Here is a 24,773-nt window from a genome sequence, read left to right on the forward strand (position 1 = left end):
AAGTGTCCCCCACTCTTGACCTCTGCATGGCAGAGTTCCACAGGCCCTGGCCTTCACCTTTTCATCCCGAACCCGACAGCAGCCAACAACTTGCCATGGACACTGCTGCTCTCCTCCCCAACCGGCCACCACGCCCCTATCCCACTAGGGGACTCTCCATGTATCAAGTCAACTTCTCTCTCTCTCTTTTTTTTAAACCCGCCCGAGAATGTTTTCCCCTTGATTTTTAGAGAGAGTGAAAGGGAGGAGAGACAGAGAGAACATTGGTGTGAGAGAGACACATCGATTGGTTGCCTTCCACACTCACCCTGACCAGGGAGCCTGCAACTGAGGCATGTGCCCTTGACCGGAATCGAACCTGGGACCCTTCAGTCCACAGGCCCAAGCTCTACCCACTGAGCCAAACAGGCTAAGGCTCAGCTTCTCTTCTTCAGGGGGCACCTGGTGTGGGATGGCTCCTTTGTCATCTCTTCCCGAACAGGCTTTATCTCGGTGCGGGGCTGGAAGTGTTCCCTCCACCCACCAAGCTACTACCTTGCTTCTCACCGCATCCTCCATGGGGAGCCCTGTGCCCCGCCCACAGAGCTACTCAGGGGGCCTTTATGGAACATTGGAGCAAACTGAGCAGAAATCTAACCCTCCCCGTCAGCTCCAATGTGCGTGAAACACAAAAGAAGCGAGACACACGTCCTCCAGGCAGGAAGAATCCGGTCAGGGAGGAGGATTCAGCATCCAGAAGCACTTGGCAAGGCGCCAAAGCCTGTAAACGGGTGCCCTTGGGCTCCTGTCGCTTTGCCTGCGGTTTATTTTGGCAAGGGGGAGCGGCCCGAGGGATGTCACTCACGTTTCGCTTCAAGTGTGGGTGTCATACCCACGCCAACAGCCCGCTGCTCTGAGCTTCGCGGGACACTTGGCCCCTCCCCCTGGTCCAGCTACTAAATCCCACTAGTGCCCCCCAGACCTGTGACACCCTCAGCGAGGAGGCGAGTGAGGCAACTGCCTGGGGCTCAACATTTTTGTAAACGTTTTTTATTTTTATTTTTTTATTGATTTCAGAGAAGAAGGGAGAGGGAGAGAGAGATGGAAACATCAATGATGAGAGAGAATCATTGATCGGCCGCCTCCTGCACACCCCACACAGGGGATTAAGCCCGCAACCCGGGCACATGCCCTGACTGGGAATTGAACCGGTTCATAGGTCGATGGTCAACCACTGACCCATGCCGACCGGGCTGGGGCTCAAATTTACAGAGATGCCAACAACACGCAGTAATCAAGAGACACAATGCAATCCTTAAAGAAATGAGATCAACAAACTATGGCCAGTGGAACAATCACCTGTTTTCCAATAACATTCTGTTGGATCAGGGTTAGTGCAAGGGGTCTGGGGCAGGTGGTGCAAGTGCCCAGTCCGGTCTGACCTTTATTTACCATTTTGATATTCTGTCCATCGTGTGAGAATAAACAAGTCATCTTTTCTGTCAAAGAACAGTTTAGACAGCTGCCATTTTGGACTGTGTGACTTGGCAGCTGCCATGTTGGCCGCATGGCTTGCAGCTCCCCTGGGGGCCGCCATCTTGAAACAGCAAAGGCCAACCCCTCCCTTTGAATTAGCCAATCGCGAAAGACTGTGTGTGCCTGAGCTCCAATCAAGAGCAAAGGACAGGTCACGTGCATCAGAGATTATAAACCCGAGCAGCCCACCTGCTCTGAGTGCGCATGCTTCCAGACCATGTGTGCGCACCCTTCCACTTAGAAGTAAAGATGTTTACCTTGCTGCCTGCTCCCAAGTATGTTTTGTGTTCTACCAGGACCCCTGACTTGGGGGGCCCGCCTTATTTCTGTTTGTTTGTTTTGTATTTTATTGATTTTTCACAGAGAGGAAGGGAGAGGGATAGAGAGCTAGAAACATCAATGAGAGAGAGACATCGACCAGCTGCCTCCTGCACACTCCCCCACCGGGGGATGTGCCCGCAACCAAGGTACATGCCCTTGACCGGAATTGAACCTGGGACCTTCCAGTCCGCAGACCGACGCTCTATCCACTGAGCCAAAACGGTTTCGGCGCCCGCCTTATTTCTAACAAGCGTGACTTTTGCATTCATTTGATTTTGTAAATGTGCATTAAAATTACTTTCATAGAAAAATGCAGAAACACAGCCCTGGCCAGTGCGGCTCAGTTGGTTGGAGTGTTGTCCCGTACACCAAAGATGGCGGATTCAATTTCCAGTCAGGGCACAGACCCAGATTTTGGGTTCAATCCCCGGTTGGGGCTCATGCCAGAGGCAACCAATTGATGTTTCTCATAAAAATAAACTAAAAAAAAAAAAAAAAAAAAGGAAATGCCAAAAGACATTTAAAAGTTACCCAATCCTTTTGTAAGAAATAACACGGAACATTTTTTAGTGAAATAATCCTTGGAGACAGATTAGTTTCCAGCCTGTTTGGATTCACATTAAACAAAATAGTCGTTGCAAGCCAAGGCAGGAGCAGGAAGGCAGGAGACGTGTGTGGGGCATTCCAGGGTCAGGCCCCTCCCTGGTCTCTCCACAGCAGGGGGAAAGGGGGGGGGGATAGGGATCCCTGATGTGGATTATCCAAAAGTACTGGCTGATCTTGCACCCCGGAGGTCCCCCTCTGTATGGTCCCCCATGAGACACATGCTGCAAAGGACCCTGACATTTTGCTTTGCTGGCCAGCCTTACCTGCTTACCATTTGGCTTTTTGAAATACTAGAAATGATTTCAAAATGATTTCTATCTCTGTGGACGCCTATGGGCCCAGGAACTCCAAATGAGAAAGGCAATGATTTCCCTCTTACATCGGATGTGGTTTCAGCCGGTGTGTCCCAGGGTGTCATGGTGCCAGCATCACCCCACACCCCAATCTGGGACTACACGTCCCTCAGAGCCAGAAGGGGAGGGTACGCCCCTGTCCTTGTCAGCTCCGGATGGAGACCACGCAGCCAGCAAGAGCAGGGCCTGCCCCTAGGGCCACGCATTACTTTCTCCGCATTCCTTACCTCCACCCCGTGACACAGAGGCCTGCAGCCCCCTGAAGCAGGGACAGTGAAGACTTGGGGGTGGAGAGGCGAGATTTAGGCATTTTGGTGGGAAAGGTTTTTCCTGAACATCGGGGAAAGGTTTAGATTTCGTTCCTACCCATCACCAGGTAGCGGCCCCTGGGGAAAGTGCTTGGAATTGGTGCAGGGAGGAGGGTCATCGCGAGACCCCAGCCAAGGCTGCTCAGAGGAGCCGAAGGGAGCCCCACCCCTACCAGACCACAGAGCAGGCCCCGCAGCCTGCTCCAGCCGGCTCCTACCGAGAAGTGGGGGTCACTTACTTCTCCGAGAACAGAGAACAGGCCCGGCGGTGGAGTTCAGGCACACCCCCGTGGGCCCGAAGGAGTTTCTCCTGTGACTTGCCTCATGTCCTCTTCAGAGCCAATCATTAACCCCCCGAGAGCCCCCGCTTGGGAGGCCCCCGGAACAAGCGGCTGGTTGAGGCTGGAAATGCAGAGGCGGCTTCTGCAGGGGGGCCGAGTCCCCAGTCCCGCTCCTGCCAGGGTCGCAGGCCAGTGGCCTGGCCAGGGTCCAGCCTCGCTGGCTGCACACTCCCTGCTGGGCAGGTGGGGTGGCAGAGGCCCAGCTGAGGAGCTCTGTGGGGCGGGCCCGTGGCTGGGGCAGGCAGGCAGCCTCAGGAACACCGAGGAGGGTGCAGATGGTTTAGGGTTTGCCCACCCAGGGTGGCCTCAGTTCCCCAACCCCCCTGGACGATGCAACACCAGCCGTGGGAGACGCTCAGCTCTGGGCAGCAGCCTGTCTCTGCCTTTGGGGTCTGAGATGGGCCTGGGTTCCTCGCCTTGACCTCTAGCCTGCAATGAAGTCAGTAACTCAGACAGAACACCCCCTCCCCCCAATGTCAGGTGCCACCTCTCAGTCTGGCCACCCGGCCCAAGCCCCACCCACTCTCAGGCCGCAAGGTCTTTAGGGACAGGTACCTGGTGCCGAGTGGCCAGGACCAGCCTGGAGCACCAAGGCCTGAGTCCCTGGGACAGTCCAGCCTGGTTCCGAGCCCTTCTCCTGTGGCTGTGGGCACGGACGGGTCTGCCTGTGTTCTGGGATTCCCAGGCCCCGTTTCCCTGGATAACCCGCCATCTCAGATAGCAGCTCACATATCACCTCCTCCAGGCAGCCTGCCCTGATTTCCCCACAAGGCTGGTTCTCCAGTCCTTTTCTCCCCCTGGCACATCTACCGCTCCTCTGGGTCCTTCCCAGGATTGTGTGTTTCTATTGATTCCAAGCAGGAAATATATAAAGGGCCAAATGGCAGATTGTAGGTTTTGCAAGCCAGTGGGTCTCTGTCGTCACTACTCAACTCGGCTGGGTGGACCAGTTCGCTGCCCACCCTCAACCCCCAGCCAGGGGACCCGCGGGGCCGGCCAGCGCTGGAGTCCAGCTTTACTCGCCGCCGCCTACACCTGCTTGAGCGTGACCAGGGCGCCGCTGCTGACCATGACGGCGGGGTAGAGCGGCTCCAGGAAGGAGGCGAGGAAGCGGTAGAGGAGGCTGACGCCGCCCGCCACGCCGTAGAAGGACAGGCAGCCGGCGCCGCAGTCGAGCGCCACGCCGAGCGTGCGGTGGTAGCCGCCCTGCAGCACCGTCTGCGTGTTGTTGTGCCACACGGAGAAGCGCAGCGAGTCCCACTCCAGGCACCACGAGTCGGGGTTGCGGCCCAGCAGGTAGACGATGCTGCCGCGCGGGCGGCCGCTGGGCGGGGGGCTGCGGCGGTAGGTGACGCCCAGGCACACCCACGAGTTGGACACCTCGGCCTCCCAGTAGTGGCGGCCCTCGGCCAGGCCGCGCGAGCACAGCACCTGCGGCCACTGCTTGAAGCCGGGCAGGGGGCCGCCGGCCGGGAAGGGCTCCAGGAGGACCCCCAGGTTCAGCACCGAGTGCGTCTCCTTGAACAGGAAGAGCTCCTCGCTGGCCGAGGCGGGGTCGAATTTCAGGTTGCAGTAACCTGGGGGAGGGGAGGGAAGGGGAAGGGAGGGGAGGGGAGGGGAGGGACAGCAGCCGGTCAGGGCCCAGGGCACTGGCAGAGGACTCCAGTGCTTCCCCCAGCTCCTAGGAGTGACCCCTCCCCCCCTTTAAAGTCCCCGACTGGTGGTGGGGGAGGGGGGGTGCGGAAATAGTTTAGAGGATGAGATGGGTGTTGTCCCAAGGTCCAGCGTCTGTCTCTCTCTCTCTCTCTCTCTCTCTCTCTCTCTCTCTCTATATATATATATATATATAATTTTTATTTTTAAAAGAATAGTTTATTGATATTTAGAGAAAGAGGGAGGGAGAGGGAGAGAGAGAAACATCAGTGTGAGAGTGCATCAATCGGCTGCCTCCTGCGTGCTCTGCATGCTCCCCACCAGCTGGGGATCAAGGCCGAAACCTGCCCTTGACCGGCAGCCTCCTGGTGTACTGGATGACGCCCAACCAACCGAGCCCACACTGGCCGGGGCCCAAGGTCCACCTTTCCAGAAGCGTTGAGCGCTGAGGCTCCCTCCGTGCCCTCACCAGACCCTAACATAATCTCCCTTTTTATTTATTCAGCATGCAAGATAGAGTGGAACTGAGGGGGGGGTCAAGGGCTCCTGGAGGGGGTCACTCAGAGGGAGGGGTCACCAAGGGCAGTGCAATCCTGACCCTGGAGATCGCAGGGAAGTCCTTGGGTTGGGCCCCCAGCCCAGCCGGGGAGCGGGAGGGCTGCAGGAACGTCGAGTGGAAAGGGAGACGGAGGAAGAAATGGACAGGGTCTGCCCACGGGCTCGGCTAAAGCCCGGGGAGGCGGGCAGGCACCCAGCGGAGGACAGAGGTGGAGGGACGGCTGGAGGGCCTCTGGGCAGTAGGTGAGGCCTTGCCCCTCTCCCCCCCCCGCCCCGCCCCCCGCCCCGGGTAGGACAGGACAGAGTCTTTTCTTTCCTATCAGGGCCTCGGTCCCAGGCAAGAGAGAGCTGGCGTCTCTCTGGAGCCCTGGCCCGAGCAGAGGCGGAGCTGGGGAAGTCGAGGCACCTAGGGGCTCTGCTCCCTCCCCCCCCCCGCCCCCTGCAGTTGGACCCCAGGCCTGAGGACTCACACTTGAGCAGTGTCTTCCTGTCCATGGTGGTGGGCAGCACCTCGTAGGAGTTCATTTTAATGCCTGCGGAGATGGAGGGCTCTGCTAAGGACACCCCCAGCCCAGCATCCTTCTGCAGAGAGGCGTGGGCTCCCCGGAGGCAGCGTCACGGGGGGGGGGGGGGGGAAGCTGCACACGGGCCGGCAGGGCCCTCTACGACGCCCGGAAACCACCCCAGCCGCGGCCCTGCAGGGCTGGCCCTGCCCCAGAACGCAGCTGCGTGTCTGGGGCCCGGGCCGCGGGCACTGACCCTGCAGCAGGAGCTGGTTGACGAAGCCGAGCCCCATGCCCACCAGCCGGCTCCGGAGCTCCGCCAGGGCCTGGGGCAGCTGCAGGAAGCTCTGCTTCTCCTCCCAGCTGGTGCCCATTAGGGGTTCCATGCAGTCTTGGAAGTTCTTGAGCCGGGGGAACTCCTGCGTGCGGGGAGAGGCGGCGACAGTGGTTCCACCTTCCACCAGGGCCCAAGCAGATGCCAGGTGTCCCCGCCTCTGCGGGGGCTTGGTGGTGCCCAGAGCGTGGGGCAGGTGGAGAAGCTGCTGCTCTCCAACCTGGGCACCCCCCCCCCCCCCCCCGCCCCAGCTCCTGGCGTTTGGACATTGTAGCTTAGGGCTTTGCCAAAGGCCTGGCCTGGTGCATTACAGAGTGATTTTAGGAAACAGTGCTGGCAGGAGTGCCTCCGGCCTTCAATTGCTTAGTGAGAAACCTTGCCAAATGCTTCCTGGTGTGTGTGTGTGGGGGGGGGGGGGGGGCGGGGACAAGGGGAGGAACAGCCCTGAAAGTCTGCTCGGGGTGCAATGGCCGCTGAAGAAAGGAGAGCTGTGCTAGGAGTTCCAAGCACCGGGTTGGGGCAGCCCCCGGCCCCGCCCATAGAGAAGGCTGCCCCCCAACCTTCACCTGACCCCACCAGCTACCCTGCCTGGTGCCCCCCTGCAGCAGCACCCAACCAGGCTGTGGCGCCAGGCCAGGGCTGAGGGAAGAAATGGGATTTCCATCCGGGCTCTGTACATGGTTCTGTCCCACTTCCAGCCCTGCCTGGGGGCGTGTGGAGAAACTTAGACGGTCAGGTGCCCAGAACCCTAGGGTACACCCCCTCTGTTCCAGGGAAATGAAGGCAGGAATGTGAGGGTCAGGCTGGGTGCTGAGGTGGAGGAAGCCAAGGGTGTGGGTGTAAGCTCAGGACAGATGGCCTGGGGGGCAGGGGAGTGGACCGGTGACGCCGCCCCAAACGCTGATGGTGTGTCTGTGGGTGGAGGAATGGAGGTGGTGGCAGGGCCAGGCGCGGAGGTTGGGGGGGGGGGGGGCTTGCCTGCAGAAACTGCTGGTCGCTCGGGTTGGTGAGCAGCGTGCGCAGCCAGATGCTGTCCGCCTCCAGCTTCAGGAGCCAGTTGTGGCTCTGCTGGATGGAGCTGCCCAGCTTCTCCAGGGCGGCGGCCTCCTCTTTGTCCACAAAATCCAAGACCTTCATCTGCAGCTGTTTGACTTCCTGGATGATCCCCGAGAAGCAGGAGTGCACCTCATCTCGCATGGTCTGGATCAGTTTCTAGGGGGGGGGGGGGAGGTGGGAGGGTGCAGAGAGAGGCATCTCTGAGCTCCACCCTGCTACCTGCCTTGTCACGGTCCCCAGCCCACCTAGGATCCCGTCTCTGTCCGCCTGCCCCCACCCCATCCACGCCAAGCCCTCTGAGTCCCCTCCGCCTGACGCAGGGCGCTGGGGCAGCCGGGGCCGAGGGCAGGCGGGCAGACTCACCAGGAGGAAGGCCACCTGCTCGCGGTGCTTCTGGCTGTCGGAGGTGATCATCAGCATTTGGTTCTCCACGTTGGCCTGGACCTGCCGCAGCTCGACCTGGGTGACGTGGGGAGCGGAGGAGAGGGCCCCTGATGGAGGGGGCGCCTAGGAGAAGCCTTCAGCAAGCAGCCCCAGGTCCAAGCCCAGAAGAGACATTCCTCTTACATTCCAAAGAGGTTTCAAGGGGATGAGGATGAGGATGAGAAAGAGCAGGGCTGAAGAGGCGCCGGCCGAGGGCCCACCCCCCTGCTCCCGGTCTCTCCCCGTTTTTAGGAGTCAGGTTCTCTGCTCCTGGCAGTAATGACCTTCGGGTTTCAGGTCACAAGAAGGGGTTGTGGAGGGGTCAGTGGCTTCAGAGGCCTGGGAGGCAGTGGGTCGGAAAAGGTCACATCAGGTGGGGAGCCCTGGGCTCCCGGGGGCAGCGCTGCCAGGCCCAGTCCTTCTACATAAGCCCTGAGTCTCCCCTGCCCGGCGACGGGCGTTTTCCTGCCTCACGATGGATTACAGCTAGAACTGCGCTAGTCCAAGTGCCTGTCCAGGAACTGCTGCTGACCCGCAGCGAAACGAGAAGCTCGTGCCAGACGGTAAATCAACTCGCTGCTTTCTCGTTGAGAAAGTCTTGCCAAGGAGAGGGTGTCAGCTCATCACACGATCGTGATGAACTGGCTCGCCTTCCGGCGCGAGCTCCTTGCCGTGGACCGTGAACAGTGGCTGTGCTGGAACAGCGCTGCTGTAGGATGTACGTGATAGGATGGCCTCACACAGGAGGACGTCATGTTTGCAGTTTTGTATCTTTTCTTTCAGCCTTTCCTTTCTTCCGTTCGGTGCAAAAAAACCCACCCCAAACCCGCTGATCATAGGGTTCATACAGACCATGTGGGATCCTTAGTCACTTAACTGGCCAGCACTGTTTCATGTCACGCGTGACCCTCTTGGCCACACTTTTTTAAAAAAAATATATATTTCTTTATTGATTTCAGAGAGGAAAGGGAGAAGGAGAGAGATAGAAACATCAATGATGTGAGAGAATCATTGATTGGCTGCCTCCTGCACGATCCCCACTGGGGACGAATCCCAGGTTCGATTCCGGCCAAGGGCACATGCCAGTGGGGATTGAGCCCGCAACCCAGGCATGTGCCCTTGGCCGGACTCGAACCTGGGACCCTTGAGTCGGCAGGCTGACGCTCTATCCACTGAGCCAAGCTGGCTAGGGCTCTTGGCCACACTTTAACGGCTGCAGAATTTTCCTCCCGGGAAAGGTGTGTGGAGGTGGCGGGGTAGGGGTAGGGTAGAGGTGGGGATGGGGGAGGAGCTTGGGAAAGACTTGCACCTTCTGTGAAAGACTCAGAGCCCCAGGCCCCGGGCTCCCGCCTCACCTCCCGGCGGGCGCGCTCCTCCTGCAGGGGGATGGTGTCGTGGTTCCTGTGCTCCTCCAGCAGGCAGGTCCCGCACACGCAGCAGCCCTCCGTGCGGCAGTACAGCCCGCGCAGCTTGCGGTGCTTCCGGCACAGGCAGCTCTTGAAGTCCCACAGGGGCTCCAGGAGCTGGTGGTCCCGGAACACCTGGTCCTCCGAGTGGCTGCGCAGGTGCTTCTCGCACAGGGAGCCCATGCACTGCAGGCACGACTTGACGGCCCTGCGCTTCTGGGGGCCGCAGAAGTCGCAGGGCACGTCCCGGGGCCCGGCCAGCTTCCAGGCGGACGCCGAGGGCGGGCTCTTGGCCTGGGTGAAGCAGGTCACCATCTCCTCCAGGGTGACGTTCTTGCAGAGGCGCGGCCTGGAGGCGAAGCTCTCTCGGCACTGGGGGCAGTAGAGGGTCTCGCCCACGGCCGCCTGGTGGTCCCAGAACCCCTGGAGGCAGGCCATGCAGAAGTTGTGGCCGCAGGCGGTGGTGACCGGGCTGCGGAACACCTCCAGGCAAATGGGACAGAGGACCTGGTCCTCGAACTTGCAGAGGTTGCCGTTGTTCCTCGGCGGGAGCTGGCCTGACGGAGGTCTGGAGGGCTGGGCGGGGGGCTGCGGGGCTGGGACGTGGTCCTGGACGGGCTCTGGGGAGACGGAGCAAAGCCATGCGGAAGCCTAGGCAGGAGCTGAGGGGGCCTGACAGGCGTACGACACTCCTCTGAGAAGCAGCCGTCTGCCCATGGGGGACAGGGACTGTGCCATCAGTCAACCCGGAGCGGGGACAGAAGTTGGGGATCGTGTTCTCCTGGTCCCTAATTCCTGGAACAAGTCCCGGACGAGAGGGTGGATGGCAGAAAGCAGTCACATGACAAGGGAAAGGAACCGCTTCCCTGGCCCATCAGAAGGCAGGCAGGAAAGCAGGAAAGCACAGGTACTTACGTGAAACTCTCTGCATGTCGGGGGGAGCCAGAGGCGTGGCTGCCCTGTGGGAGGGAAGAGAGCCCGCGGGCACTCAGGTGCAGGGCCCTTGCCCCTGGTCCCATTTCACCAGCTGCTGGGAGGGTCCCCATCAGTCTAGTGGGTTCCCACCCCACTCTTGCATCTCTCTGGGGCTGATGGCCACCATCTCACCTTTCCCTTCGGCTGTGTTTTGCAGTCTTCCTATCTAGCTGCCCCCCACCCCCTCTGACTGTCTGCAATTTTGCTTCCTGACGTCACAATCCCAGTGGGACCAGCCCCAGCATCCTGCTTGTGACGTCAGCGGGGAAGGGGTACCGCTGGGCCCGCTGCGGTGCTGATGCGCTCTGCCTGTCCACAGGTCTTCCTCATTCCGGAGCCTGCGTCCCAGGAGGCAGAGCCGCTGCTGCACCTGGGGCCACCTGCAGTGGACGTGAGGGACTCATTACGAACCCGAGGCGGGAAATGGCAACTCAGTGGCAGTAGGATCTTGGGCAATTCGTTAAGTCTCTCTGGACCATGGTTCTTCTCTGATGAATCAACAGGGTTGTGGTAGGAGATGGTATTTCAAGGCCCGCTCTTGGTCTAGAGTGGATTGATCCGATCATTATCTGATTGGTGATCCTAAAGATTGTTGCTTCCCACTCTGGTCCTGACCCTCAGGAGGAAAAAAGGGATGAGCAAAACTGGAGAGAGACCCTCATTACCCTAAGGGCTTCTTGTTAGTCTTTCTCTTTCTCATTCTTCCCTGTCCAACAGGACAAATGTCCTGAGCAGTTTGTAATATATCACTTTTTTGCTTCAAAAAGTTATGAAACTTAGGTTTTGAGCTGCCAAATTTGACTTGGAGGAAATAATAGCCTCAAAAGAAAACTCACAAGGGCAAAAACTATAAATTCCACCATAAAATCAACATGGAAAACATCAATCTTAATGGAAATATTTTTTTAAATTGTCATTTGAATTTTTTGAAATGTTTTATTGCTTTTATTTTTTTTAATGTATTTTTATTGATTTCAGAGAGGAAGGGAGAGGGAGAGATAGAAACATTAATGATGAGAATCACCAATTGCCTCCTGCACACCCCACACTGGGGATTGAGCTCGCAACCTGGGCATGTGCCCTGACCGGAACTGAACCATGACCTCCTGGTTCATAGGTTGATGCTCAACCACTGAGCTACGCGGACTGGGCTGTTTTACTGATTTGAGAGAGAGAGAAAGGGAGAGGGATAGAGAGAAATATCCATGAGAGAGAAACATCGATCAGCTGCCTCCTGCACACTCCGTACTGGGGATCAAGCCCGAAACCTGGGCATGTGCCCTGACCGGGAATCGAACTGTGACCTTCTGGTTCATAGGTCAATGCTCAATCACTGAGCCAAACTGGCTGGGCCTTCATGAAAATATTTTTACGTAAAATGAAAATAGAAAACGTGGAAACAACTTAATTGCACTGCATAGAAAACCGATCAAGGAATTAAACTGGCTTAATGGAGTAACGGTTCCCTCCTGTGGAAAGCTTTCCTGATGAGAATGTGTGGTGTGATTCTTGCTGAAAGTTTAGCTGGAGGCTGCCACCTGGGCTTTGTGACTAAGCAGATTCGGCCACTGTCAGTGATCTGTTCCAGGCTGGTGCTGCCTGCAGCAGCCAGCAAGCCCTCCCGGGAGCACCAGCAGGCAGAACGCCAGGGTTTAGGAGTAGATCCTCGCCTTCTTTTGCAGATGAACTCTTTTCCTTCTGAGATACAGCTCCTGCAACCTAACCATGGGACATCAAGTAACCATAGGGCCTGAACTGCCCATCACAAACGGGGTTCTCTCACCCACCCAGCCAGTGTGAGGAGTAATTAACGTTGCTCAGAAACAGGTGTGACTCTTTCAGACGCCAGGACAATGACTGTTGGCACTGTGCTGCCTCCTGCTGGGAGAGGAAAAGATCTTTATTATTTATGTGTGTGTTTTTTATCCTCACCGGAGATATGTTTGATTTTAGAGAGAGGAAGGGAGACAGAACCATCGATGTGAGAAACATCCATCCGTTTGCCTCCCGTACTTGCCCCAACCAGGGATTGAACCCACAACCTAGGTATGTGCCCGAACCCTCAACCTTTTGGTGCCTGGGATGATGCTCCAACCAGCTGAGCAGCCACAGCACTGCAGCTTCTCTCGGGCAGCGGGGCAGCTCCCAGCAGTGTGTCCTTTGTGTCTCTACGCCGTTAGACCCAGCTTTCCTGAGCCCCGGGACGGCGGCATCCCCCTTTTCAGAGCCCTGACTTCTCCCCTCTGCTCCTGGGGCCTGGGAGCGTCCTGTAATCACTACACCTGCGACATCTCAGTGTGTCCCTAGGCCCTTTCCTTTCCCCACAACCTGTTACACTGGGGCCTCCCTCTCATTGGACCCTGGCTGATACCACCTTGTACCTTGTTCTTGACCTTTGTGTACAGTTGTCTCCCTACGGGGGAGAGGGGAGAAGACAAAGGCCTTTTGAGGATCCCACTCGCTGCCCGGTGCCTAAAGTGATGGGTCCTCACATTTCTTACCCTCCATCTTGCAGAGAAAATGGGCTACCTAGTCACTTATCCTCTTCCAGGAGGACTGTTTTTCCCTTAATAAGCATCTCACCCGGCCCGTGTGGCTCATTTGCTTGAGTGTCACCCCCATGAACCAAGAGGTCACAGTTCAATCTTAATCAGGGCACAGGCCTAGGTTGCAGGCTCCATTCCCAGTAGGGGGCATGCAGGAGGCAGCTGCTCAATGTTTCTCTCTCATTGATGTTTCTCTCTCTCCCTCTCCCTTCTTCTCTCTGAAATAAATAAAAACAAATGAAAAGAAAAACTACAAAAACACCTCATACTCCTCCCCCTGTCTCTTTCCAGCTCTGTGGGTAGCCCATCTGTCCCACCTTCTGGTTCTCAGCACTGAGTCCTTTCAGATTCAGGAAAATGAAAGAGGCCCAACACCCCCTCGGGCAGTTCTGGCAGCAGGAGGCCGGGCGGGAAGCGGTGACGTTCACCTCCAGAGAGGGCTCGGAGGAGCACGAATGGTGACGGTGGACACAGGAGCTGGCGATCCTGGGAAACACACACCAAAGGTCTCGAGATTCAGCAGTTCGTTTCATGTGTTTATTGACCAAAAGAAAAGAGGAAAAGGTCACACCATTTCAGACTCTTCAAGCACTCAGTCATAAAGGGCACCCACAGGTGATGGGCATGGTCCCTAACGTCTGAATCGAAGGCCACGCTGCAGGGTGTGGGTGTCCTCTCAGTCCTACCCCCTCAGCAGCTGTCCCTTCCTCCCGACACCCCTGAGATCAGCTACAACTGCAGGGGCTGGGTCCCCCCTCTGCCAAGGGCAAAGAGCAGTTCTGAGGACATGACAAGCCTACTACTGTCCGTCACTCGGCCCGCATGGCCTGTGGCCACAGACCTGGGCCGAGAATGAAGCAGGAAGACACTCCCCACTGGCAGCACTGGGAAGCTGGAGAGGATGCGTCACTGGTCATGTGACACCCACAAGCCAATGGCCAGACCTCTCTCTGAATTAGCCAGACTCTACCAGGGGGAGAAGGCTTTTAAGAAAAATACTCACTTGGCTCATAAAGGGTTTGGGTAAAATACTTTTCCAGAAACCTTCAGAAACAAACCATCTGAGATTTCTGGAGCGTTGGAGCCACTTAAAGGGTCACCGGCGGCCAGGAGGAGGGGAGCTTGGTGAAAGCCAGCCCTCGAGGAGATAAGAGCGGTCACTTAGGCTGTGTCTCGGAGCGCTGAGCAGCTCGGCAGCCCTTTACAGGCCGCTGCGGGTTTCTGCGAGGAGATGCATTCCCCAGGGGCTGGCCGTGCCTGCCTCCCGCCTCCTCATCCTGTGGCCCGGGACCAGGCTGGTTACCAGCACGCCCAGTGCCCGGGAAAGCACGTCTCACTGGGCGCGTCCCGCCCTCCTTTATTTGAGGTCCCTTATTCCAGTTGTGCAGAGAGACCCCCTCCAGTCCTCTGTCCTGTCAGAGCCGCTTTTCCCTGACACATTTAAACCTCCCCCCCCACCCCGACAGATGACAGGATGGATGCCTACAACCTTTCTGAAAGGTGACGGCTTTTACTGTAGGCAGAAGTTCCTCGACATGTCACAGCTGTGAAAATCCTGGGCACCTGCCAGACTTCTGAGGTGCCAATATGCACCTCAGGCTGGCGTGCAGCCTCGTCTGTCAGCAGACACACGTCTATCCTACTTTACACAGAGAAATAAGGTCAAAGTGAGAATTCTGGGCATGCGCAGGTCACGAGCTCAAAAGACATTTGGCACAGTATATATTCACATCCAAAAATTACGACCCCAGGCCCCCTAGCAAGCTGTTGAGCTGCGGAGCAGAGGGACCCTCAGCTTTGAAGAAACCAGAAGCGACTGGCTGGCGGTGGCTGACAGATGGGTGTTCGCGAGGCCCCTCCCCTCTCTGGCCCACCTGCCACGCTCAGGGCCATCAGGGAAACACAGGCTTCCCGGCCCCATGCGGTCACAGCTGCTCTCTGAGACTCAACGCCGAGAGGAGGTCCGGTACGAGCTCTGTGGCCACAGCTCAGCTCCCCCAGGGCAAACAAGCGTTTGGTCCTCAAGGGCATGGCACTCCACAGAAAGAAGTGACGGTGCGGTGCGGGTGGGTCAGGGTCGGGGAGTCCTCAGGCTGCCCGGCAAACGCATACACTCTAGCGGGAAGGTGTGGGGTCACCAAGGCTGCGGGGCAGGGCTGCCAAAGTGAGCGACCAAGAGAGACACACAAATATTACATGTTCAGTCAAGGCATTTCCAGGAGACAAGCACAGAAATAACACTTTGGACACCATAACAGGACACATTTGGCAACTCTTAAAGAAACAGCCATCCCCACCCCAAGCCACCAGGGGTCCAAAGTCCCTTTATCCAGTTTAAAAAGTCAGGGAAGGAAGAGGGACCAAGGGAGGGGAAGAGAAGGCCGCAGAAGCAGTTACACCGACTACCTACAGCTCCCACCTGCCGGTCTCATCCGGTGCAGAATGCCGCCTGCCTCCAACCTCTTCCTGGCAAGAAGGCAAGCCGCCTGGCCGGCCCAGGCTTCCGGAGACAAACGGGGCGAAGCTGAACGTGGCAGCAGCTGAACGGCCCAAACCCGAGCAGCACTCCCCAGCCTCCAACCACAAGCAAGGACGCCCCATCCTCCCTTTCCTCAGAGAGGCTTAGTTCATAGGAATGTGGGGTACTCTATCTTGTATCAAAACCCTCAGTTCAGTTCGACAAAGGGGAGCTAGACTCCTCTGCGTTGGTCTGCTACGTTAGTATGCGGTGCATAGAAGGAAGGGAAGAAGGTTACAGAGCGCCACCTCGGCACACTCAGGTGGAAGCCGGGCACAGCTCAGGGACTGTGCCCTCTCTGCTCCGCTTCCTCTCCCCTCCCCCGGCCCCAGCTCCCACTGGGAACCCAGCCCAGATGCGGGTGTAAGGTTTGTTAGAACGCTGGCTAAGAACACAAAGCAGGTTTCTGAAAAGGTATTCTGCAGCCGGAAGTTACGTCTGTCTTCAGGTTCCTGCGGGTGGGGTGCCGGTTCCTTTGGTTTGACCAGAACACTCTCCACGGGGGCCAGGCTCAGCTTTGCTTTGCAGCAGCTGTCACTGTACAGGAGCGAGATTTAACTTCCAGAGGTGCTCTGCCGGGGCGCGCTCGACGTTTAGGATTCTGGCGTTTACATCCGAGATCCTCTCTCCTGAAGAATCTGGAAGTGGAAGGTGGGGAGAGGGCTGCGGCTTGGACTCTGGATGCAGAGTGCTCTTAGGCCCAGCTGCTAAGCAGACTGAAGAAAGCAAGGAGACCCACCGCTTCCCACTGGCCCCGGCGAGCAGCACCCAATCCGTTACCCAGGAAGCGAGGCAGGACTGGAGGCCCCCCCCCCCCCCCCCGAAGCACTCTAGTTGGAGAGGACTAGCTGACCGGCGGGGCCAGCGGTGCTGTGGGACCACCTCTCCCTGCTCCCGGGAACGGGTCAGGCACACCACCTGTGGGCGACTTACAAGTGTGTGTGTGTTTCAGGGGGCCCGCTGGAGGGAAAAGGTAACTGTGTACAACTCCTTTCCAGTAACTGAAGCCACAAAGGTAACCTAACACCTTTCTTCTTGAGGCAGGAAAAAAAGAAGTTTCAAAGAATAACGGCGACATAGGTACTTCCCACGCTGAGGTTCAGAGTGCCGACCTTGGGGGGATTGGAGGGATCAGCCTTTCCTTTTCACGGATTCGACAGAGGCTGGGAACACTCTGCTCTTTTCCGTGTGTTCCCTAGCCCCTCCCACTGCTCAGAAATCCTGATTTAAATTACAACAATCAAAAGACCCAAGTGAAGGAGAACCGCAAAGCTGCCTTGAGAAGGGACGGGAAGGAACGAGACAGGGCCCCTGGGGCAGCAAACGGGTCCCTCGCAGACTCTGGGGAGCGGCCTCTTACCTTCGCCTTCTCGCTCGGCTCTATGACGATGCCGTTGGTGGAATTATTTAGTTCTCTGGAGACGACACAGAGGAATTCGGCCTGGTCCTCATTCCCATAGTTATAGGAAGACCCGATGTTGATGAGCTGATAAAACAAGGACATGGTGAACACACGGGCCCCTCCACCACTCGGTGCCACAGAACCCAAGCCTCTGGGGTGACCGCTGCGCCCTCCTCCTCAACGGAAGAAGAATTCGCTGGGACCGTCAAGGCCCCGGATCTCGGTGACTCATCAGGGCGTCATCAGCGAGGCTGCCCCAGAGGAAAAGAGTCCGAGTAGCGGAAACCCCAAAGGCAGCAGCTGGGAGTCACATGACCACATTCCTTCCAGCAAACACCAAGTGAAATAGAATGTCTCTGCGAATAAAAATGGACACCGCTTCAGCCAAACACCCACACAGCTGGCTCATCTGGACAGAAGGGCGAGACAGGAGCCTGGCGCCTGGAAGGCCTGGGAAAGCACCAGGCCAATCACGAAGAGCTACCATAAACCACGTGCTGCTGGTAGCTTTCACCCTTTTGGAGAACTGAGTGCGGGCTTTAATTCTAAGTAGGAAATACACCTGCAGAAGAAGCTGAGCCCCAGGGCGAGGTCTTCTTGGCGAGCCCCTGGGGCCGCAAGTCAGGGGACCATGACTGACATGCTGTAGGGCTGGGCTGCAGACACCTCAGCCCCTTTGTGCCTTAACTTCCTCATCCATGTAATGGACTCACTGGGAGCACACTTGGTCTTCCTACAGGACATGAGTAAGAATACTTTAGCCCGAGCTGGTTTGGCTCAGTGGATAGAGCGTCGGCCTGTGGACTGAAGGGTCCCAGGTTCAATTCCAGTCAAGAGCACATGCCCAGGTTGCGGGCTTGATCCCCAGTAGGGGGCATGCAGGAGGCAGCTAATCAATGATCCTCTCTCATCATTGATGTTTCTATCTCTCTCTCCCTCTCCCTTCTGCTCTGAAATAAACAAAAATATAAAAAAAAGAATACTTTAAAAATGTATTTATAACATCCTCTGCTTAAGACGTTAATTGGGGAAGCACTTCTGGAATGGAAGTATGGCAACATTTTGCAACCCACACCTGACAAGACTAGAAGGACACACAGGCAGAACGGATTCTGCAGTGGGAGGTCCGTGGGAGGAAAAACCCAGTATCGGTTCTGAAGACAGAGACACAAAAAGGAACTTCTGAGAAGGTAAGTTATGGTAACAGTTCAACTGGCCTACATAAAAATTGGCAGGATCCAAATAAAATTGCAATATATTCATTCTGTTCATGCTCAGCCCCCATGTTTTGAAGAAAGTAGACGAACAGAACAATTCTGCCATCTAATGGCACAAAGCTACAAGAACAGAATCCACAGCCGAGGGATGGTAACCATTCGTTTGATTCCTTTCCTATCCCTGCAGCTCACCAGGCTCTCTCTGCCGATGACACACAGATCCAGGATGATAAAGTTCTGACCTTGGGGCAAGCAAAGGAAGGGTTATTGGTGAACCCTAGTCTTCTTTAGGTAATTATTCTAGATGCGTCAACACGCATTTCTGAAGAAAATCCCTCTGGGGGAGAAAAAAAAGAGAGAGTCCCGGCCAGTATGGCTCAGTTGGTTGGGCACTGTCTTGTGCACCGAAGGGTTGCTGGTTCGATTCCCAGTTGGGGGCACATGCCCGGTGGGGGCATGCGTGAGGCAGCCATCGATGTTGCACTCTCACACTGATGTTTCTCTCTTCTGCCTTCCACTCTCTCTAAAACGCAATGAACTATTACCAAAAAAAGGGAGAGAGAGAGAGAGAGGCGCTTCAAGCCCAAACAAGCTGGCTGACTCCCTCTAGCACAATCAAGTTGAAACCTTGGTTATAAAGCTGGGAGACAAGATACTATTCTCCGTTCTCCCGACTCATGAGGTACTACTGAGCAAACTATCCACACCGAGTGGCTCTCTTCCCATGCTTCTGAGCAGGATCACATGGGGTCCTACCGAACTCCCAGGTTGTTACCTGGCTACGGAGGTCCATGTTTGGAGTGCGGACGCCCGGGGAGACACTGGGGCTGTATTACTTAAGAAACAAACCTGTTCGAATTTCCAGCCATCAGACATGGTGGAGACCATCTGCGTCAGCTCCTCTTCCTGGCACTGCAGGACGCGGTACACATGCTTCACGGGGCCCTGCGACAACCACGAACAGTGAGGCTAAAAGAACAAACACTGAGAAGGATTTGCTTGGAATATTTTCTTGGCAGCCAACCTCCGTCCCCTTTTACAATAAAAACTTCTCCAGAACACGAAAGGGGCCAGGGATGTGAGTCAGTGGGGAAAATTATTCTCTAGTGTAGAGGGATGAATTATATTCTTAGATTCCCTCTGTTTTCCTAAACAGAAAATAGAGTAAACTTACTTTGGACAAGAAAGCCACTTGTTCTTCTAAGTTGCTCGTGTCTAACATACATGCGGAAAATGTAGATATTTTGGTTTATTGGCAGTGACACCTGATTATGGGAATAACATGAAATAGGAACCCATCACATACATATGTCCCAGCTACCTTTACCCTCTGCCATGCTACCGGACAGGGAGAGTGTCGCAATGGGAGATGTGACATTCTGTTGCAGACCGTGGAATAATAAAAAATAAGCCCTGGGAATCTCCTGAGTGGTAAGTGCCTTTCATATGCTAATGACCGGTCACCAGAGACACCAAGCATGATGAGAGGGTTAGAACTTTCAGAATATCTAAGCTCTTAAATGTCTACACTAGGGAAAGGTGCCCTGTAAATATGATATGAGGTGGCAAAAAGTTGGTGACACTAGATCCTATTTCACTGGTAATCTGCAAACCAACTGGAAATTCATCTTTGATGTTAAAGCAGCCTTTCAGCCCTCAGCTGGATGGAAACCAAATGAATAAGCCCGTCTTTCCACCTCTGCAAACTGCTGGAGATAAAGTTCATTTTTTATCACAGGTGTCAGTTATTCCACTCAGATAGTCCATTCAGAGCCAGAAAACGGATCTGCCAAGTCAAACACAGGAGGAGCAAGGAACTATTTTTTTACTGTGGAAAGAAATGTACTGCCTTCTTCTCCATCACAGGAAAATTCTACGTTGCAACAGATTAGCTCTCAAGAAGGCCTCCACCACCGGAATCTGATGGGGTAGGAGGCACGTCATGCCACAGGACAGACGGTCACAGTGAAGTCGGACCCTGCCTGTTACTGCAGTTGTACTTAAAGTAGAGGCTACATACGTGAAAGGGAGTGTCTGTTTTTCCTGCTAGACCTCAAGCTTCTTGAGGACATGGAACTTCTCCTAGCGGTCATAGAGTCCCAAGGCCTAACAGAAGCCACTGTGGCCTCTTAAGACATAAAATAAGCCAAGTATGCTCTGTGTCTTCCCTTCCCAAACTAGGTGGGAACTTGTGTTTCATTTTTGTTACTATTATCTACTGAGTTAACACCAAAATCTAGACTTCATAATAAAATGAGAGGCTTGATATTATTTTCTCAGGAGCACAGCAGGACAAGCAGCCTCTAAAGTCTACACCATGAGACTGGTTACAGGCGGCTGGCAGGAGCCGGATATGATGTGGTCACACAGGGAAGGCTGGTCCTGATAGAGAGCAGCCAGCAGGTGCCAGCAGGACCTTGCCTGTCTTTCCGGGGAGGGAGACAGATGCTCTACCCGCGAGAACAGGTCTGGGACCTCCCACTGCCATATGGTGAGTAGCTGCACTCCCCATTCTTCTAAAGGGACACGAGGCCGTTTTGTTTTCTGTGTCATTCCTTCTCCTCTGTTTTCTTTGGTCTGCACACGTCTGGTGGAGTGCATGCTGCCTGCCTGGCAGATGGACAGTTTTCCACACAGACCTCAGGCGCCGAGGGCAAGTCACCCTTTCCTACCCACACCCAGGCCCATGGACGGACAGACAGCCACGTGAGGTAGTTTCCCCTTAAAAATTCAAAATCCATTACTTGGGAAGTTCTGTTCTCATTGTCCCGTATCCTTTCCTTAACCAGCCGCACGAGAGAAGCGATGTTGTAAAACTCTGCCTCTTCCAGCACACCTAGAACAAGGACCAAACTGTAGTTAGAGATGTGTGAACGCCCCAGAGAGCCAGAAAGGCTGGCGTTGCATCTGGAGGGTACATGTTTGCCAAGAGCTGCATTTTTCAAATGCCAGTCTAGCCTCTCCCTCAGCCTGGGAAAGGCTTCTTTGCTGTTGAGGGTGCACCCATCACCTTTGCCCAGCGGAAGGGAGTCAAGCAGAAGGGTCTGGCCTGTCCACTCCCTCTCACCTTTAGTTTCCTACCAGCCCCTTCCCTGACTCTCCCTGTACCTGCCATTAGCTGCAGGACCCCGTGACCATCTATCACTTAGTTCCTGGAACTAGTCACATTAGACAACTCCTGAGCTTGCAATTTGTACCTGAACTTGCAGTTTGTCCTAAAAATGACCGGGGGTGGGTTGTGTGTGTAAATATCTATGGACCAAATTTAACAGAATGCTTATTATTTGAACAATATAAAAGGCAATAATGGGAAGAATCCCATGCCACATAAAATCAAAGACTTCAGACAGGACAACTACATGGGATATGTGATCCTATCCAGGAAAAAAATTTACTATAAAGGCCATTATTGGAATAGTAGACATAACTGGAAAATAAGCCATAGGTAAAAGTATTCATCAATATTAAATTCCCTCAATCTGATCACTATACTGTGGTTATGTAAGAGAATAGATTTGTTCTTGGGAAATATCCATTGAAGTATTAAGGGGAGAAGTCTAGAATCTATTCTCAAATAGTTCAGAAATAAACCTGTGGGAGGGGTGGAGGATGGAGAGGCAGGAGGAGGAGAGAGAATGAATGAATGATAATGCAAATATGACAAAAAAATGTTAAAAATTGGTGAGTCTGGGTAAAGGGAGTTCTTTGTACTATTCTTGCCCTTTTCTCCTAGTGTGAAATTATTTCAAAATAAAAGTTTTTGAAAAGGCATTAGAAAAGAACTGCATTAAGAGTCCTCTTTTCAAGAAACAAGATTACCCATGAGCTGGCAATTGTGGAAGCTGGATGCATGGAATTTACTGTGCCATGGCCGTTACTTCTGTATGCATTGGAAATGTGTTTCTGTTTTGTAAAGAGGGCATTTACAAAGAGAGCAAGTTCTCTTTTCACTGCTAGAAACAGAGGTGTTTTGCAGCTGCTTAGTTAACCAGCACAGCCATTACAGTTTCCTTACTCAGCGAACATTCCCGATCAGGGTGCCCTGGACTCAGGGACAGGCCCCAATCTTCAACTGAAGGCCTTCGATGAGACCAAGCCAACCAAGCCTTTTAGAAAGACATCTAGACCCACTCAGTCTAATGCCCTAAAAAACAAAAAGATGAGGCCACTGATGATGAACCTGACATTGGATTGGAGAATGAATTAGGTCAGCTGCAAAAACTGACAAGGAGGCATGAGACCAGTCTTAAAAGAAATGAGGCCAAGCCTTTATTATTTCTTTACAGCTGCAAGTTCAAACTAAAATAAAAAACATAAATAACTAGATATCAGAGATGTGTTGCTTCAGGCTATGGACATTCACTGCTAGCATATAAGTAAATGTAAAAAGGGATCCTGAACATTCTGCAGATTTGGAAAAAGCTCCCAAAGCTATCGGCAAAGCTGAGCTACCTCTTTCCCTTCTCATTAAGGTGGATGAACAGAACACGAGGAGGCTCCCTTAAATAAGACTCCCTCAGACGCCACTAAGTAACTGAGGCTCCCTGCTCACTTTCATAAACCTTTACTATACCTGCACATGAGCGCAATACAAGTCTCAAACAAAAGTCAAAGCTGTGAAACAGACTCGACCTGAATTTTGGAAATGCCTGGTTCAAACGTTGTTCTTACCTTCTTCTGCCAACTCCTTCGTAATGATGAGTTTCCCATGGCGGAGGTAGTTTAGGATAGGACCAAAGTAGGTGGGGTCCCTGTCAATCAGATAGGCCCCCGTCTCATCCTGCCGACCAAACACAAGGGTTATCACTGTGGAGCTTTTAGGCCAAGTCAGGACAGGGGTTCAACCCGGTCACAAATCATTATGAGAGGGCAGGTTCTGCTAGACGTTTGCATATCACAAACTACTGGCAGGAAGGCTAGTTTTATGTATCTGGTACTTTAAGATAATTTAAGGTGAGACGTTCCGGATGTACAGTCACATCATCTAGGTGTTTACTTGAACTTTTAAAATATTTACTTGGACACAATGACCAATTTTTCTGGCTACTGTTTTTTGGTTTTTTTTAAGGGAGGAAGAAAGCGCCATAGTTGTGGTTAAATCTCTGCTTGAGATGGACATTCTGAATTCCCTATTGTCCCTGAATCATATTCCTAATTCTAAGAAAACCTGTTTAGTTGGCAATGCTCCCGCGTTCAAGGCCAACGTCAGTGGCAGTCTGCAGTGCCAGCTGCACCTCACACACCCCAGCTCCGTGCCCAGAGGAAGCTTGGCGCTGCCAGGGCTTGGCTCTGAGCAGTTTTAATCCTACTCATCTTTACAGTAAAAGAAACAAGAATAAACTGGAATCTACTGCAATTAAGGGAGACTTAGGGTAGATAACAACAATTTCTTTAAAAGCAAGGGTTTTGGAATCTTTTTAAAGTTAGGGCAGGACAGGTTTCTATCAATCTGAGATTAGAGGAGAGGTCAGAGATAAATAAATGAAATCAACCAATGTTTACCCAACCCCAAGTCTGTTTCCAGGTAACAGGCTGCATGGTATATGGGCTACAAGGTGATGTGAGCAGTGACCAACTCCTATACGTTGGGAACTAAAAGCTGAATGTGTAAAGTTAAAAAAAAAAAATTCAAACAACAGTTCAAACTGGAAATGGGTTAAGTCTCTTGGGTCCTCTCAAGCCGCTGGTGAGCAGCGATGCATCTTGCCCAACAGCATTCCTGTTTTCGTTTTCCCTGGATCTTAACCCGTGGTCTGAGGTTGGCACCGGAAACGGTAACCTCCTTCCCAGGAATGTACCTGATCTCAAAGATGGACCTGAAACAGGGACTGTTGCCAGCTCCCAGCTCAGGGGCCGTGACCCCAGGAGAGAAGTGTGATGGCAGCTGTCAAGCCATCCGCTAACCCAGGCTTTCACCCAACTTGGCAGAGGGTCCGAGAGGAAGTCTGAGAAAGCTACAAAGATGCCCCGGCTCTCCCTGACCCAGTTCTGGGTGGATCTGGCACAGGCTGTGAGGGGCTGACGAGGAGCCAGGGAGAAACTCATGCAGACCCGAGGGGCTGGGATGCGGTGGAGAGAGGAATACGGACCAGGGGTTCTCGTGCGTGCGGGTGGGCGGTGTGGCGAACGAGTCGCTGACACCGAAACGAAGGGTGGGGTCCGAGAGAAACCCGGGGTGCGCCGGAGCCTGGGCGAGAAGAGCTGCCGGGGCTGTAGCTTGGAGCGGGGAGGGGGTCCAGGCCCGAGGAGCCCGCCTGTGGGGAGCGGGTCACAGGAATCTGGGGGACCAGCCTAGGAGGAACGAGGGGGTCTGAAGGCCGGGGGCGCGCCCGAGGGCGGGGCGCACCTTGTCCGAGTCCAGCTCCGGGTCCTCCTGGCAGCAGAGGCGGCAGAGGAAAGACTTGGGCTCCCGGCCCAGGGTCTGTCGGGTGGTCACGAAGTAGGTGCCGCCCACGTTCAGCCGGACCCAGCGGGCCGCGCCGGCGCCCCCTGCCCGATCGGGCGGTCCGGGACCCGGCTCGAGCGGCTGCGCGGCGGCGGCGGGCGGGCGGCTGTGGCCGCGGGACGTGGGGCCAGCGGGGCCAGCGGGGCGAGGGCTGGGAGGTCCGCGGCCCGGGCCGCCCCCGTCGCCCAGCCCACTCCCACCACCCCCTCCCAGCCCGGCCACCGCCGGGTCCAGTTGCAGCTCCGCCATCTTGGGCCGCCGCCGCCGCCACTGCCCGCGCGCCGCCGGGCCGG

The 24,773-nt window shown here is 54.9% G+C and overlaps 2 protein-coding genes across 18 annotated transcripts; both read right to left on the minus strand.

Annotated features, from left to right (window-relative positions):
- Positions 1-1,068: 1,068 nt before the first annotated feature.
- LOC307115231 (E3 ubiquitin-protein ligase TRIM65-like) lies at positions 1,069-15,445 on the minus strand. Of its 16 annotated transcripts, none has more exons than XM_079798346.1 (9): positions 13,327-14,928; positions 12,140-12,233; positions 10,293-10,895; positions 9,327-9,997; positions 7,912-8,007; positions 7,471-7,704; positions 6,415-6,577; positions 6,126-6,188; positions 1,069-5,021 (listed from the first exon to the last, which is right to left on the minus strand). In XM_079798346.1, the coding sequence occupies exons 3-9, from the start codon at positions 10,306-10,308 to the stop codon at positions 4,474-4,476; spliced, it is 1,791 nt and encodes a 596-aa protein (XP_079654472.1). In that variant the 5' UTR covers positions 10,309-10,895; positions 12,140-12,233; positions 13,327-14,928; the 3' UTR covers positions 1,069-4,473. The 16 variants fall into 16 exon arrangements, 15 of the variants coding, with proteins under 15 accessions (XP_079654472.1, XP_079654483.1, XP_079654480.1 ...); XM_079798357.1 differs by having other exon boundaries at positions 12,140-12,230; positions 13,216-14,928; XM_079798354.1 differs by having other exon boundaries at positions 10,293-12,071; positions 12,140-12,230; positions 13,216-14,928.
- On the minus strand, positions 15,079-24,769 carry KCTD2 (potassium channel tetramerization domain containing 2). 2 transcript variants are annotated; one of them, XM_079798360.1, is made up of 6 exons: positions 24,382-24,769; positions 22,707-22,815; positions 20,780-20,871; positions 18,885-19,004; positions 16,777-16,902; positions 15,079-16,054 (listed from the first exon to the last, which is right to left on the minus strand). In XM_079798360.1, the coding sequence occupies exons 1-6, from the start codon at positions 24,727-24,729 to the stop codon at positions 16,025-16,027; spliced, it is 825 nt and encodes a 274-aa protein (XP_079654486.1). In that variant the 5' UTR covers positions 24,730-24,769; the 3' UTR covers positions 15,079-16,024. The 2 variants fall into 2 exon arrangements, with proteins under 2 accessions (XP_079654486.1, XP_079654487.1); XM_079798361.1 differs by having other exon boundaries at positions 18,885-18,980; positions 24,382-24,767.
- Between the last annotated feature and the right edge of the window lie 4 nt (positions 24,770-24,773).

Source organism: Cnephaeus nilssonii (genome assembly GCF_951640355.1).
Source record: "Cnephaeus nilssonii genome assembly, chromosome: 19".
In the NCBI taxonomy this organism is placed as follows: Eukaryota; Metazoa; Chordata; class Mammalia; order Chiroptera; family Vespertilionidae; genus Cnephaeus; species Cnephaeus nilssonii.

Excerpts from the sequence above, each read along its gene's own strand:
- KCTD2 (XM_079798360.1), bottom strand. The coding sequence starts at position 24,729 with ATGGCGGAGCTGCAACTGGACCCGGCGGTGGCCGGGCTGGGAGGGGGT. Across the intron at positions 22,816-24,381 it reads CGGAGCTGGACTCGGACAAG|GATGAGACGGGGGCCTATCT; the intron begins GTGCGCCCCGCC and ends TTTGGTCGGCAG. Across the intron at positions 16,903-18,884 it reads ATGGCTGGAAATTCGAACAG|CTCATCAACATCGGGTCTTC; the intron begins GTTTGTTTCTTA and ends TTGTTTTATCAG.
- LOC307115231 (XM_079798347.1), bottom strand. Across the intron at positions 6,578-7,470 it reads GCGACCAGCAGTTTCTGCAG|GAGTTCCCCCGGCTCAAGAA; the intron begins GCAAGCCCCCCC and ends CCCCGCACGCAG. Across the intron at positions 5,022-6,125 it reads CAGGAAGACACTGCTCAAGT|GTTACTGCAACCTGAAATTC; the intron begins GTGAGTCCTCAG and ends CCCCTCCCCCAG.